We start from the raw sequence: 13,601 nt of genomic DNA, 5'->3' as shown, positions 1-13,601 counted from the left end.
AAGGTGGCGATTGACGGAGTTAAGCACGGGCCAGCCGCCGAACAGCCGAGAGATCCACTCTTTATCGGAGCCTTATCGGGGTCGACCCATATTTCGGTCGGCAGGACGGTGCTACCAGGCCGGCATGTTTCGGCGATCCGATCTTGATTTCAGAACAATAACCGAATGCTGTTTTTTCTTGAGTTCACAAAGAATCGCATAGTACTTGTGATCATCAAATTGACGTTTGATTCATTCATTGTACTTTTCCAAAGACTTTTCGACTCAATAGTAACACTCAAACGGTAAAGTCCACCAGTACCCTGTCCATCTCGGCATTAAAGCTCTCATAGTAGTCCTGTCTCTTGGTCTCAAATGCATCAAACATGGGCTTAGCGGTTCCAACCGGGATCTGATCCTCTCCATTGACCCATCTCTGGTAGACCTCATTGGCAAATTCGTCCACCGGCATGCCAATAGCATGGCCGTTCTTCAAGTCGGGCTGATTCTTGGCATCATGCAGCTCCGTTTGCACCGCAGGCGGGTAAACTTCTACAATCTTAACCTTTGAAGACGCGTCCTTGAGCTGGGATCTGAGTGCGAGGATGAAGCCATGCATGGCAGCCTTGGAGCCGCTGTAGTTGGGGCACCTCTTCATCGGGATGAGGCCGAGCTGGGAAGTTGTGTACAGCAAAACGGTCTGTTTGTCTTGTTTCGAGAGATGAGGAAGGAAGGCCTTGGTCAAGTGGACGTGGGAGAGGTAGTTTGCGAGAAGCTCATCGTGAATGATGTCTAAGCTGACATCTTCAGGCTTGGTAAAGTCGATACCTCGCTGGACTCCGGCGTTTAAGAAGACGCAATCGAGGTCAGGGTGTTCCTTTATGATGGATGCAGCGAATTCCGGTATCTTTGGACATTTTGTTAGCCGGATGCTCCCTTTTCAACAGCAAGAGTATCAACTTACCGACTCCAACTTGAGAATATCCACAACCGCTGCTGCTGCCTTGGTGTTGCCGTGCTTGGCGACGAACTGGTCGAGGTTCTCCTTTCTTCTGCCGGCAGCGATAACGAAAGTGCCATTCTGGACAAGTTTGTCCGCCAGAGCTGCACCGATTCCTGAGGTCGCTCCGACTAGTAAGACTTTGTGATAGGGCAGAGACATGATGGCAGCTAGTGGCGTTTATATATCCAAATTTGATATGTGAGATGTAATGTAATAGAGAATTCTGTGATTGCTGATTTAATAATTCTTCTTCAGATTTGGCTTGGGACTTCAACACGACAGCCCTTTATATTCAAACATCCGAGTTGTCTAGAAGTCAGGAATGTCTAAAGATTCCACAACATTTGTAAGCTCACACTGGATTTATCAGCGCAAAACCTGTACAGAAGTTGGAGAGTCGACTAAAACCCTGCGAAGAAGATTCTGGGCTGATCGTGGAGATGGATCGGTCCGCTTGTCGTGGTACGGACTGTTCCGGTTCGCCTCCCGGCCCAACATCTCGACCAATGGGGAGTTTTACGCTGCTTCAGCTCGCATTACCCCCACACCACGCTATAATTTTGTGTAGAGCGCCAACAAACACCAGTGTCACTAGAACGTAATACGTACGATTTCGTTGCATTTTTTCCTATCGTAACGAATGTAGTAAGTAATTCCACAATGCGCTTAGAGTTTACCCATGTTCATCTCTCTGTGGCATGCAAGTCTAGGCTCGACTTGCTGAATGCTGGTCTCGGTATTCAACTTCTCGTAGTACTATGTCAACCACCGGCTCGAGCAATGATATGAGTGCACCCTCCGGGTCGTGGCATGCTTCATATAGGTAGTATACGCCCTTAGAATACCGATTGTCGTGTAAGCTCTAAAGATCACCTAGCCAACGCATAACAACATGTACACACGCACTCATACCCAAGTTGGCAGTGAAAGCTTTTGATCAACTTACCTTCGTCACTGCCAAACCCCGTGCTCAGTGATTCACTCGCATAACAATAGGCCAACTGAGAACTCACAGTCTCAACTTAGATTACTGGTAGACTCGTCCATTCACGCCAAAGTACCTTATATTTACATGCAACTTTGAAGTCCAGCTATTGTTCAGTTCTATGCGCATTCTAGTCACATTTTGAAACTGTTCTGTGCTAGCTATTTTGATGGCGCGATTTGTTTGACTCCATTCGACCCCCTCAAACCTCATTTCTTGTTGACGCATTTCATACAATGGCTGACAACTCATAACTTATTCTTGACTGAGATGTACAAGACTTCCGCTGTTGCAAGCACTTCACCATTCTCATCCTCTACCTGCGCTGCAACGAAGTGCTTTCGGCCCTCAACCCTGGCTATCCTCGATCTCACTAGCACTGTTCCTGGCGCAGGAACAGGTTTCCCAAATGACGTGTTCAGGTAACCCGTCCTGAAGTCTTTGTTGGGCTCTGCTCCTGTCGGTCTTTGTGCCACAATGTGTATACCCGTAACTTCGTCCATCACCAACGCAACAACGCCTCCATGAGCCGTCTCAGGGAATCCAATCATGCCATGATCGAAGGTGACGAGAGAGCACAATTCATCGACATTCCAGTCGGGGCTCTGCGGCTTGGGGTATATAATCAACCAAGCTTTGATGGTGTCTGGTGTGTTGAGAGTTCCGCCGACGTATGTGTTCTCTCTTGTTGGGAGGACTGTTCTGTTTTGAGAGACTTGCACTACGTGGGACGAAGTGTCGGCTTGGTCGAGCAGTCTGGCACACCAAGGGATGGATGCGAAGTGCTTGTAATCAGGATGTGACTTGACGTCGTTGTCAGTCATGGCAGGCGAGTTGACAACTGGGGCAATAGGCTGAGTGCGATAGGTTGATGGTAGAATTGCAACTTTGCAAGTAACAAGTCAGTGAGGGGTCCTGTCCCAGAACCTCGGGTTCGGACTGTTGCAGTGGGTCTCACGGGACACCCGAGGTAGTGTTACTTGAGGGGAAACTAGCGCAGGGGTTTGGAAGACCCTGTCGAGTCCTTGCAGCCAAGCTGAATGCAAGTTGAGGCTTGTCAAAGAACTACCTCTTTAGGTGTGCCACCAGTGAGCATTTTTTCTGCACTTCATCAACAAGCACTTGTCGATATATCGGACGACACGTGGACGTCTCGGCTTTAGTCTCATTCTGGAACACTTCGTATCATGGTCCGAATAGCGGTTTGAGCATTCATGACTCGCAATGCAGTCATGCGACGCTACCACGTAATGAACCTTCGTGGATCGCGGAAGTAGAAGGATATGCAGAAGTTCCCATTCTAGACCTAGGCAACTACGCCAGTCATACAGATCATGGCAAAAGACGGTTCAGGGCTACAGAAAATGTGTTTAAGCTTGTTATAATCTGATTTTCAAGCCATCGAAAGTTTCTTAAAGTTTCGCGCCTCGATCGGAAGCTCGCTTGTGCTCCTCACGCCACGCGAGGTCACTCAGAATCTCCTCGCTACCACCGCCAATGACTTTCAGTCGGAGGTCTCGAGAGATCTGCTCCGTCATAGTCACCCCTTTCTCGTAGCCCATACCGCCGTGTATTTGCTGGCTCTCCCTGACGGCTTGCTCCACGATCCTGCCGCCTTGAATTTTTGCCAGCGCAATTCTGCTTGCGACGTCCTTAGTCTGCCAGCCGTGAATGTGGACGTGGTAGGCAATCTGCTCCAACCATGCCCAGTGGCCCTCAATCTCGCGGGCAAGAGTCGTAAGCTTATGCCGGATGATTTGGTTCGAGGCGAGAGGTTTTCCAAACGTCTCCCTATCATGTGCGTGCTGCAATGCCTCTGAAAGGCATATTCGGGCTTGTCTGTTGCAGTCCACTGTGAGGATGAAGCGCTCCTTGTTGAAGTTGCGCATGATGATGGGGAACGCCCCGTTCTCTTTACCGATTAGGTGGTCCGTCGGGACCTTGACGTCCTCCAGCACCACCCACGAGGAACCACCGGCGTTGTGCCCGGAATTGTGGATCTTCCTGATCGTGACGCCGGGGGACTTCAGAGGCACGACCAACAGCGAGATCCCGCTCCGCCCTGGCTCTCCCATTCGTACAGCGGTGGTCATATGGGTTGCCCAGGGTGCACCCGTAACCCACTTCTTCCGGCCATTGACGACGTAGTGCCTGCCATCGGGAGTCTTTTCCGCAGTGGCCCGAATGGCGCTCACATCACTGCCGGCAGTCGGCTCCGTGATGGCAAGACAGAAGCTGGTCTCCCAGGTAAACAGTCCAGGCAGCCATCGTCTCTTCTGCTCCTCGGTACCCGCAGCAAAAATGGGGGGCGCGCCCACGTTCGACGCCCCCGCTAGAGCGAGGGGAACCCCACTGGGGATGCGGGCCATCTCGTCCATGAGTATCAGCTCGTGAAAGACATCAAGCTTATCGAATGGGGTACCCGCGATAGTCATGAGCTCCGTGGGTCGGTACTCCTTTGGGACGTCGAGAAAAGCAAGACCGGACTTGGCGAACCTCAATCTTGCTGACAGAGGAGCTTTCCCGGCTGCCTCCCATTCCTGCGCGTACGGAAGCAAGTGGGTGTCGACAAAGTCTCGTACGTATGTCTGGAATCGCCGGTGAGAGTCATTGTAGTAGGGACTCTCGAGGGCATGGAACCACGCCGGTTCGCCCCACCTAAAGCCCGCGTTAGATGGCAACTCAGACGGAGGAGGAAAAGGAAGGGATCGGAGTAGTACGGAGCGAGGACGCCTGTCGCCTTGTGTTCGTTCCCGGGGCCGGCCTGCCTTGACCTATTGGCGTCTAGCTCTGGCATGTTGCGATTCCGCTGCCAGTTTTGTTACGTTTTCGATGTGTGGAGATTATCGCTGGTAATTGGAGATCCGTGTGCGAGGGACATGAGTCTCGTTCTCCAACTGGAGCTGGTCCTTGAGAGCATTTGAGATCCAGTGACAGTTTTGATGAAGTAGCAGGCGACAGATATGGCGCGGGGAAGAGGATGTTCCAACTAAAGCATTGCTACGCTATAAACTTTGCGTTTGCAGGGAAGCACTTTCAAGTGAAGTCTGTATCAGACGTGACTAGTTCAATGCGATGCGCTCAAGTTGGCGCGAGTCAAGAGAGCAAAGACCAACGGTGATTACTCAATCTGGCCGGCTCCGCCTGGGCTCCGCTTTAGCTCAAGAGGTGTTGGCCAGTTCATCCGGGGGAGACAAGATGGGGCATCGGTCTTGGCCTGCGAGAGACAACCCACGGGGTCCTTACAAAGTCCGAGGACCTGGATCCAGCTCCGTATCAGGCGTCTATCAGCCCCAATCAAGGGAGCTTGCCTAACGTGATTTACGACCAGTGCACCGTAGCGAGAACGAAAGCTTGTTTCATTGACAATCCCAGTTTTCCGGTTGTGGAGAGTCAGCGAATCGTTTAATTCGTGTTCTTTGAGACCCTATCACGACATGGGGAGATCCTACAGCTTCTTTTAGACTTTAGTGCAATAACGTACTCTACACCACTTCACAAGTCAAATGACTCTCCCAGATGACTAAACAGATAGCTACCTACACAGTGGTCGACCGAAGATCCTGTACCTCGACAATTTTTCCGCTTCTTGGGTTGACAGCAAGTTCCTGCATGGTGATAAACTTAATCTCTAACGGGTTGATAAGGTCCTTCTCGACGTGTTCCCGAAACATGGGCCGCATCACGCCCAGCTCCTCTCTCAGCTCCGCCTGCAGCTGCGAACTCTCCTCATTCGTAGCCGGTGTAAAGGCGACGTTCAGGGTCAAGAGGTCTTTCCTATCTTTTCTTGTGACGATGGCTTGTAAGCGACCAACCGGTCGGTCTGCGAGGACCGTGGACACTATCCGTCGGAGGTCCACAAAGTCAACGGAAACGGGGCCGAGGCGGATGGCCGTGCGGTCCCTGTCGAGAACACGGAAAAGGCCTAGAGCTGGTACAACCCACGCGGCCCGGTCTCCAGACGGGTAGCGAACGATGGGCATTAGTTGGCGCTCCAGGTTCGTTACGACTAGGCTGCCCGCCTCTCCTGGGGTGGTTGTGACCTCTCCGTCTTCAGTGACGATCTCCACGATGATGTTCGGATCGTTGACTTGGTGAAGTCTGGGGTCGTTCGTGTAGTGCTCTTCCTTCGGTGGTAGACCGATGATTCCGCAGTCCATAGATCCGTAGACGACTGATCTGATAGTTGCATTTGGAAAGGCTGCTTTCAGCAGCCCGGCCTGATCGTCGTAGAAAGCTTCTCCCGAGAACAGTAGTAGGCGAACGTACGGGTGTGTCTTGCCACTGCTAAGGATGCGCTCTGAGAGTTGCGACATCGTGGTCACCGTGGCGAGGACCACGGTTGCTTCAAACTCGACGATCTGTCTTTCCATGGATTCCAAGGAAACATGCCCAGCTACTGGAAGCTGGATCGCACCGCTTGGCAGATGGTAGACGGAGAGGATATGCAACAAGAAGCTCCCGTAAAGGTCGCCAGCGTAGAACAAGTTGGCGACCATGTCGCCCTCGCCGACACTGCATCGTTCCAAGCTCTCTGCCAATTGTGTTGAGAGGCCATGGAGTTCCTTCTGGCTGTAAAACGATACCTTGGGGTGTGTGGTTGTGCCTGGATGAAGATCAGTGTGCGTTTACTTGAACCCAGCCAAGTCAGATCGCTGATGAGGATAAGTTACCTCCAGTTTTGAAAACAATGCCATCTTTTTGCTTTGAAGTTACAACTTTGCTGTTCCGGCAGGTGTTTGATGCCCAAAAAGACTCATGGTCCACAATGGGCAAGTCCCTCAGAGACACCGGCGCATCTTCAAGAGTCTTACATAACTTCCAGGACTGAGCATAATAAGGAGAATTTAGTTTCACAAACTTGATGAAGTCTGCGAGGTTTCTAGACTTGCTCCTGTTATCTTTTGGTACCGTCATGTTGTTGAAGCATTCAGTGCATCTGAAATCTGGGGTGGTGCGAGTTCAACTCCAACCCCAACGACGAGCTTCAAATAAGTACTCAAAGACAACGTGTGTTATGCTACGGCCACAATCAAATGCACTCCCATGCTTGCAACGTGGACATGAACCTCACCGTCAAGCGGATAACGGCACAATCAACCTGTTGGTTCTGCTTACTTCCTAGATCCTCGCCGTCGGCGCTCCCTCTTGCGTAATTTACAACTCCTGCGATGTATGTGTGCAGTAAATAAAGTTTAGACTTGCAGGGAGTTGCGACAGCTCTGATTGATGTAAGAGTTGCCAAACTGACATTGGGAACTTAGAGCAACAGCAACGGAAAGGAAAGGGTTGCCCCGAAATCCCGATCCTCGTAGCCTCTGCTCATTTCTAGAATCCACAACGAAGCCATTTAAGCTTTTGACTGCTTCCGTCCAACGGTGCGAAATCTCGCAATCTGGACAGGACGTGCGCCGAGGCTCCCGCTAACCCTAACCTTGCGCTCAGGCCCGGCCTCGTCAGATTGACAAAGATACCAGATGGTGGCTGGCAATGCGAGGAATTGAAGATGGCTCAGCCACGGAACCGGTCAAACCCATTCGGGAAGCTCAAAAGGGGGCGCGCATTGGCACATGTCAAAGGTCAAAGGGAAATGAATGACTTGTACATCCCTTTCTCCCGCAATCCTCCCCCCCCTCTTCCCGTAAAGCCCCGAGTGGAACGCGACGTTACCGCACGGTCCCATGTTTTGAACAGCTTGGGGGCGGTCTCTGAGTCTGGGCAATGAGGGGAGAGGGATTGGAGAATATGGAGAGGTTCCCGAAGCCCAAGACACAACGGTTTGGCCAATGGAGTTTGTCGAAATGCCACTCTGTCAACAAATGGAGTTCCCAGGGTCCTGTTTGGTGCTACCACCGCCTTTCGTTGCCTTGGAACTCCACGTTAAACGAGATTCAAGCTCAAACACACTGTGGGTGTCATTTCCCACTCCGAAGCAGAGAGCAAGGGGTGTAAAAGTGTTGGGGTTGAGAACCTTTATGTGGGCTTTTTCCAAGACTTCTGTTATCCGCACGTGGAACCGGACCCTTGGAAATCTTCCATGACTAGGCCAGATTGCGTTTAGTTCCGTTTAAGCGACGAAGCCTCTTCTTGAACGTGCTAGGATCTTGCAGCAGATTAGATCCGCGTTTCTCAACACCTGCCTCCCGAGTCCCCAGATACGCGTTCACCGCCCGGAACTGCTGGCTGCCTCTTTGATTGTTTCACCTTGTGGTGCCGAGGAAGGTCTGCTAGAACTAGAACTTCGGCCACGAGATCGAGGCCACGTTTGCGAAGGGGAGACACCGAGACATTCTTCATCAGTACCGGTTTTTCTTGCTTTGTGTCCGACTTGAGGCTGTAATCATCGAGTCATGGAATATGCTGCGGAATACGCCCAGCCCGAGGCTCTGCGATGCTTTGGGGCAAGCCACAAGGTTAGACCCAGTGGCGAGTCACGTCTCAAGGCGGTCTCGAGCAATTCCAAACACTCGACCTTTGGCAACGGTAATGAAATTTTCTGCCGCCGAGTCTGTTCCCCCCAATGCATGTGGGCAAGGCAACTTGGCAAGGGAAGGGGGGGAAAACCGACGAAAAAAAAAGTAGTCCAGACTGTTTGGACCCCTATTCCATGGATCTCTCACCGTGGGTAACGGCCCACCTTTAATGCTGCCGCTCTAAAAAAAGGGACAAGGAGACACGTCTCTTTCGCTGGCGGTCTGCTACCCGTGTCCCTTGTGAAGTCAGACTGGAAACCTTTTTGTCTTTTCCCTAACCTCGGGCACCTGAGAAAATTTCACCCTTTTCCCCAGTCCTCTTAGCTTCAGCTTCTCTCTGGTTCTTTCCTTTACTCATCCATAATACGGTGCGGCCCTTGAGAGCGTATCGTTCTTTCCCTTTCGTTCATCTCATATTATATCCATTGAGCAATAGAGAGGTGATCCCAAACAAAACTGGTTTGCACCTTATCTCACACAATGGCGACCCAACGTACCTCGACTACCGTGGTGGTCGAGAAGCCCCAGGTTAGTCGGCAAACACCTTCCGATGCGCCGCCATCGATCTCGATGACCGATCATTGATCACTGACCCTCCTCACAGAAGACCAACGAGCCTGTCTTCCCTGATATTCAGACCATCAGAGATGCCATCCCGGCTCACTGCTTCGAGCCTTCGCTCGTGACTTCCTACTACTATGTCGTCCGCGACCTCACCATGGTCGCTGGCCTCGTCTGGGCTGCTCTCACCTACATTCCCGGCATCCAGGACCCCATCCTGCGCGCCACCGCCTGGATGGTCTATGGCTTCGTCCAGGGTCTCATCTGCACTGGTGTCTGGATTCTTGGTCATGAGTGCGGACACGGTGCCTTCTCCAAGAGCGACAAGGTGAACAACATCACCGGCTGGGCCCTTCACTCCTTCCTTCTCGTCCCCTACTTCTCATGGAAGTTCTCTCACCACCGCCACCACCGCTTCACCGGCCACATGAAGAAGGACATGGCCTTCGTTCCTGCCACCGCGCCCAAGCCTTCCAAGAAGCCCTTGTTCGGCAGCATCGACCTCCACGAGCTCTTCGAGGACACTCCTATTGCCCAGGCCATTAGCCTGCTTACCCACCAGCTCTTCGGATGGCAGGCGTACCTCTTCTTCAATGCCACCGCTGGCAAGGGTAGCTTGCAGCACGAGGTCAACGGTCTCGGACGTTGGTTCGGCGTCAGCCACTTCGGCCCCACCAGTGCCGTCTTCCGTCCCAATGAGGCCATCTTCATTGCCATCTCTGACCTTGGCCTGGCCATCACCTTCTCCGCCCTATACTATGCTTCCACCATTCTCGACGTCTCCACCGTTGCTCTGCTCTACGCGGTCCCCTACTTCTGGGTCCACCACTGGCTCGGTACGCACCCCCTCCCCCCTCATGTGATCCTTGAAGCTTGGCCTTTGAGTTTCACAAGCAAATGTGTTTATAATAGTGCTAATCAACCCCTCAGTTGCCATCACCTACCTCCACCACAACCACCCTGAGGTACACCACTACACCGAGGAGGGTTGGACTTTCGTCAAGGGTGCCATTGCCACCGTTGACCGCGAGTTCGGCTTCATCGGCAAGCACCTCTTCCACGGCATCATTGAGAAGCACGTCGTTCACCACCTGTTCCCGTAAGTTTGATTCCTCACCATGAAGAATTACCTGAGCCAGTGCTAACAGACCTTAGTCGCATTCCTTTCTACAAGGCTGACGAGGCTACTGAGGCCATCAAGCCTGTCCTTGGCGACCTGTACAACCACGACGGCCGCAGCTTCTTGGGCCAGCTCTGGTCCGTCTTCGGCTCTCTCAAGTACGTTGAGAACGACCCCAACTGCCCCGGCGCCATGAGATGGGCCAAATAGAGGGGGGTTGCTGTACAAACAACAAGACGGTTTTCTTTAGACGGACATAAAGAGACATAGAGGACATAGACATTTTTAGACTCAAAGACCGCAGAGTCAAAGCTTGATAGAGCGGAAGCGCGTATGGAGTTTAGAGGCAGGGGGAATAGACCAAAATTTCTAGACCAAATGGCAGGGCCAAGGCTCAGAACTCTTTTGAAACTACAACTCCACCCTGAACAAGACACAGTCTTGTCATTCTCAAAAAGCGTGAAGTATTCATATTTAAGGTTCTCGTGATAACAAGCGACCGGCGTTAACGTTACAGAGCGGATAATAGACGACCTTGCCAAATAGTTTCCTGGAAAGGAAGAGAGGTACCTCGAGATCGCTGAAAATGAGTAATGTGGAATTGCACTCGAAAAGAGTTTACACCAAGGACATCAGATTTGGGGATCGAGTGCAACCCATCTCCATGTTCCCGCTCAACTTGCATGACACGCGGTTTCTAGTCAAGGGGTAGCCCAGGCAATGTGGCGTGTCCCATTCTGGACCATCCGATTCGCGCTTGCGTCGTCTCTTGGATCAAATGCCACGTTGGTGAACTTGCGTGTTCCCAGACGGAAAAGAATGCGCACTAAATCCAGCTCCTTGGGCTCCCATCGTCCGAGCTAATCTAACAGAGTTTACACATGTTGAAACAGTGCGCGCAGCATATTCACGACAGCTTTGCAGGCTGGCGATAGCTACATGTCCATTTGAACTGAATCGTGTAATTCAGATGTGATTTGCTGTTGCGCAAACCCAGCCACGCACCGTAGGCTCCGGTCTGGGTTGGCTTGCGCAACTATCTAGCAGGAAGCACCGGGGCGAGCGGGGGGTTCTAGATTACGAAATAGCCCTTGCAGACTTGTGTGTGTGTTCGTCCTATATCATCCCGAGGAGATGGCTCCGGGTCTCATGTCATAGAAGACAATCGGCCACTTCCTGCAAAAGATATTGTTGTCCAACTGTTCTCTCGCTGTCTCCAAACTGTCATCTCATCATTCATCAGTCATTCAAACTATTGACAAAGTACTGCTAGCATCTTGCCCTGATCAGGACGATCAACAAAGGCAACACTATGGCGTCGGCTTACATACTCGCCGTCTACTTCCTAGTAGTGGTCTTTGCCGGTCTTCAACTCAAACAGAAGATCAAGGCTCTCAAGTCTCCTCTGAGGAAACTCCCTGGGCCATGGTATGCCCCTCTGACAACATTACATCTTCGTTACCTCTTCTCGGCCGGCACCATCTGGAAGTTGGTAGAGAGAAGTCACAACAAGTATGGATCGATTGTTCGACTCGGTCCCCGACAGGTATGGATCTCCGACAAGGAGGCCATGAAGCAGATCTTGGTCAAGACGGATCTTCCAAAGGTCGCCATGTATGCCGAAATTTCGAGAGACAAGTTCAGCCCTGGGCTTTTTGGTGAGATGTGAGTCGTTCTGATTTTCTGCCCACAATATGCATTTGCGACGTGACCCTAACTCAACGTTTCTGGAAACAGCCGCCAAGAGCCGCATAGGCGGCTCAAGCGCTTCTTGTCTCCAGCGTTCACGGTCAACTACATCGACAACCTTGAGATGTTCTTCAAGAGCACCGTTCGTGATGTCCTCAACAAGTACCAGTCACAGATCAACGAAGACCCGGTCTATCATGCCAAGAAGGGTATTGAGGTCGACCTGATGGATGACCTTCATAACGTGGCCCTCGACATGTAAGCCAATAACTCTGCAGATGCCTCGAAGTCTTCCGGGCGCCTTCTTACTCGTATTACAGCATGGGAGAATGTTCTTTCGGAAAGGGGTTCGGACAAACCAACCCTGATAGCTTAATTGAAGATGGAGTCGACGAGAAGATCTGGAAATCCATTCCTCGCTCAATTTTTGATGGCCTCAGCAAGCGGTACCAGGCAAGTTCATTCATCGCAAAGGAAACAATACCCCTTCCGCTAGTATTAACATCGTAACAGACTGTTTACGTCAAGAAGTTCTTCCGTGCTCTGGGGATTGACATGCAATTCGACTGGCCCGCAGAGATGATTACCGCCATCGACGCCGTTGTCCAACGACGCAAACGCACCTCTGACGTCGAGCGCCGAGACCTCCTACAGCACCTCATTGAGGAAGGCAAAAAGCCCGACACCGGCACTAGCATGTCTGCCCGCGATATTGTCGACCAAATGGCCGAGATCCTCCTCGCCGGTTCCGAGACCACATCTGGCACCATCGGCTGCCTCTTCCTTGAACTCGCCCGCAACCCCGACGTTCGCGCAAAGCTCTTTGCCTCTCTCCCGTCTAAGGGCTTCAATGACGAAATCGTCACCAGCAAATCGGTCCGCAACGAGGAGGAATACGAGTATCTTGAGGCCTGCATCAAGGAGAACCTCCGCCTGCACCCCATTGCGTCGGAAATGGGCCGCCGCACTGGCAACCAGTGGATCAATCTCTGTGGTTACGATCTGCCCCCTCACACCGTAGTCTCGGCCTCGTACCGCGATCTTCACCGCAACGAGGATTTCTGGCCCCAAGCAGAACGGTTTTGGCCCGAGAGGTGGCTGTCAGACGACAAGAGAGACGGAGCTCCTGCACCTGAGTAAGTCCCACTGCTCCCTGTCCGGTGAAACACGTTGTGCACAAGATCTAACAGGTTCTCTAGTCTGGATGCGTACTACCCCTTTTCTGGAGGCAAACACTCTTGCATCGGAATCAAGTAAGTCATTATCTGGAGAGCCCTCATATGATACCAGCGATCGTTCTAACAGAATCAATAAAGCTTTGCATGGGCGGAGATGAGAATGGTCGCCGCCAACCTTCTACAAAGATTCGATGTCCTCGAAGTTCCGGGCCAAGACATCGACTTCCGCCAGTATATCACCATGCAATTTGCAACCGGTCACTGGAAGGTTATTCTCAAGCCGAGAAACTGAGCCCAACGGCCGGCAACTATACTCTTATGACGAAACTTTCACAAAGCAAAATTTTTAGCATTTAGACTGGAAAGCATTTCATAGTTTGCCTCTCTGAGATGGAGTTGTGGGGTTGAGATTTACGTTCAAGGGATTGTACTTGGAACAAGCGAATCCAATGCATCGATTCACGAGGAAGCTGTGATCTAGATACAAGCGAGATTGAATTAGATTGTGTGATCGCATTAAGACGCGCAAGAACTGGGGAAACGAGTTGTCAACTAGTCTACGTCTCGCAGAACTTGGCCAAACCCCCTCATTGAGTCCATGTCCTTAGGAGCG

The 13,601-nt window shown here is 51.7% G+C and overlaps 6 protein-coding genes across 6 annotated transcripts; 2 read left to right on the top strand and 4 right to left on the bottom strand.

The window, feature by feature from the left end:
* Window positions 1–183: 183 nt before the first annotated feature.
* BDP55DRAFT_677547 (uncharacterized protein) lies at window positions 184–1,310 on the bottom strand. The gene is made up of 2 exons (XM_060575910.1): window positions 944–1,310; window positions 184–886 (listed from the first exon to the last, which is right to left on the bottom strand). The coding sequence occupies exons 1-2, from the start codon at window positions 1,139–1,141 to the stop codon at window positions 278–280; spliced, it is 807 nt and encodes a 268-aa protein (XP_060424954.1). The 5' UTR covers window positions 1,142–1,310; the 3' UTR covers window positions 184–277.
* Window positions 1,311–2,043: 733 nt separating this feature from the next.
* BDP55DRAFT_677546 (thioesterase superfamily protein) lies at window positions 2,044–2,855 on the bottom strand. Its single transcript, XM_060575909.1, has one exon. The coding sequence runs from the start codon at window positions 2,789–2,791 to the stop codon at window positions 2,216–2,218; it is 576 nt and encodes a 191-aa protein (XP_060424953.1). The 5' UTR covers window positions 2,792–2,855; the 3' UTR covers window positions 2,044–2,215.
* Window positions 2,856–3,082: 227 nt separating this feature from the next.
* BDP55DRAFT_677545 (acyl-CoA dehydrogenase domain-containing protein) lies at window positions 3,083–5,025 on the bottom strand. The gene is made up of 2 exons (XM_060575908.1): window positions 4,688–5,025; window positions 3,083–4,625 (listed from the first exon to the last, which is right to left on the bottom strand). The coding sequence occupies exons 1-2, from the start codon at window positions 4,762–4,764 to the stop codon at window positions 3,380–3,382; spliced, it is 1,323 nt and encodes a 440-aa protein (XP_060424952.1). The 5' UTR covers window positions 4,765–5,025; the 3' UTR covers window positions 3,083–3,379.
* A 481-nt stretch (window positions 5,026–5,506) lies between these two features.
* On the bottom strand, window positions 5,507–6,884 carry BDP55DRAFT_636337 (AMP-dependent synthetase/ligase; the record flags this gene model as incomplete). Its single annotated transcript, XM_060572872.1, has 2 exons — window positions 5,507–6,573; window positions 6,641–6,884. The coding sequence occupies 2 exons, from the start codon at window positions 6,882–6,884 to the stop codon at window positions 5,507–5,509; spliced, it is 1,311 nt and encodes a 436-aa protein (XP_060424951.1).
* A 1,874-nt stretch (window positions 6,885–8,758) lies between these two features.
* Window positions 8,759–10,538, top strand: BDP55DRAFT_323663 (fatty acid desaturase). Its single transcript, XM_060566790.1, has 4 exons — window positions 8,759–8,968; window positions 9,045–9,837; window positions 9,932–10,100; window positions 10,157–10,538. The coding sequence occupies exons 1-4, from the start codon at window positions 8,921–8,923 to the stop codon at window positions 10,329–10,331; spliced, it is 1,185 nt and encodes a 394-aa protein (XP_060424950.1). The 5' UTR covers window positions 8,759–8,920; the 3' UTR covers window positions 10,332–10,538.
* An 895-nt stretch (window positions 10,539–11,433) lies between these two features.
* Window positions 11,434–13,280, top strand: BDP55DRAFT_697222 (cytochrome P450; the record flags this gene model as incomplete). Its single annotated transcript, XM_060577659.1, has 6 exons — window positions 11,434–11,786; window positions 11,859–12,068; window positions 12,131–12,263; window positions 12,324–12,946; window positions 13,010–13,063; window positions 13,127–13,280. 6 exons carry the CDS (start codon window positions 11,434–11,436, stop codon window positions 13,278–13,280), a joined length of 1,527 nt encoding a protein of 508 aa, XP_060424949.1.
* Window positions 13,281–13,601: the final 321 nt, after the last annotated feature.

This window comes from Colletotrichum godetiae (assembly GCF_030913485.1).
Source record: "Colletotrichum godetiae strain CBS 193.32 chromosome Unknown BDP55scaffold_52, whole genome shotgun sequence".
NCBI lineage: Eukaryota > Fungi > Ascomycota > Sordariomycetes > Glomerellales > Glomerellaceae > Colletotrichum > Colletotrichum godetiae.
Note: the sequence above shows the minus strand (reverse complement) of the source record. Positions and strands in the feature narration are given on the sequence as shown.

What these genes read in the sequence shown, in the direction of transcription:
- BDP55DRAFT_677547 (XM_060575910.1), bottom strand. Translation starts at nt 1,141, where the DNA reads ATGTCTCTGCCCTATCACAAAGTCTTACTAGTCGGAGCGACCTCAGGA. An exon ending in ATATTCTCAAGTTGGAGTCG is followed by an intron (nt 887 to 943) that starts GTAAGTTGATAC and finishes AAATGTCCAAAG; the next exon opens with ATACCGGAATTCGCTGCATC.
- BDP55DRAFT_677546 (XM_060575909.1), bottom strand. Translation starts at nt 2,791, where the DNA reads ATGACTGACAACGACGTCAAGTCACATCCTGATTACAAGCACTTCGCA.
- BDP55DRAFT_677545 (XM_060575908.1), bottom strand. Translation starts at nt 4,764, where the DNA reads ATGCCAGAGCTAGACGCCAATAGGTCAAGGCAGGCCGGCCCCGGGAAC. An exon ending in GCGACAGGCGTCCTCGCTCC is followed by an intron (nt 4,626 to 4,687) that starts GTACTACTCCGA and finishes CGCGGGCTTTAG; the next exon opens with GTGGGGCGAACCGGCGTGGT.
- BDP55DRAFT_323663 (XM_060566790.1), top strand. Translation starts at nt 8,921, where the DNA reads ATGGCGACCCAACGTACCTCGACTACCGTGGTGGTCGAGAAGCCCCAG. An exon ending in TGGTGGTCGAGAAGCCCCAG is followed by an intron (nt 8,969 to 9,044) that starts GTTAGTCGGCAA and finishes CCCTCCTCACAG; the next exon opens with AAGACCAACGAGCCTGTCTT. An exon ending in CTGGGTCCACCACTGGCTCG is followed by an intron (nt 9,838 to 9,931) that starts GTACGCACCCCC and finishes TCAACCCCTCAG; the next exon opens with TTGCCATCACCTACCTCCAC.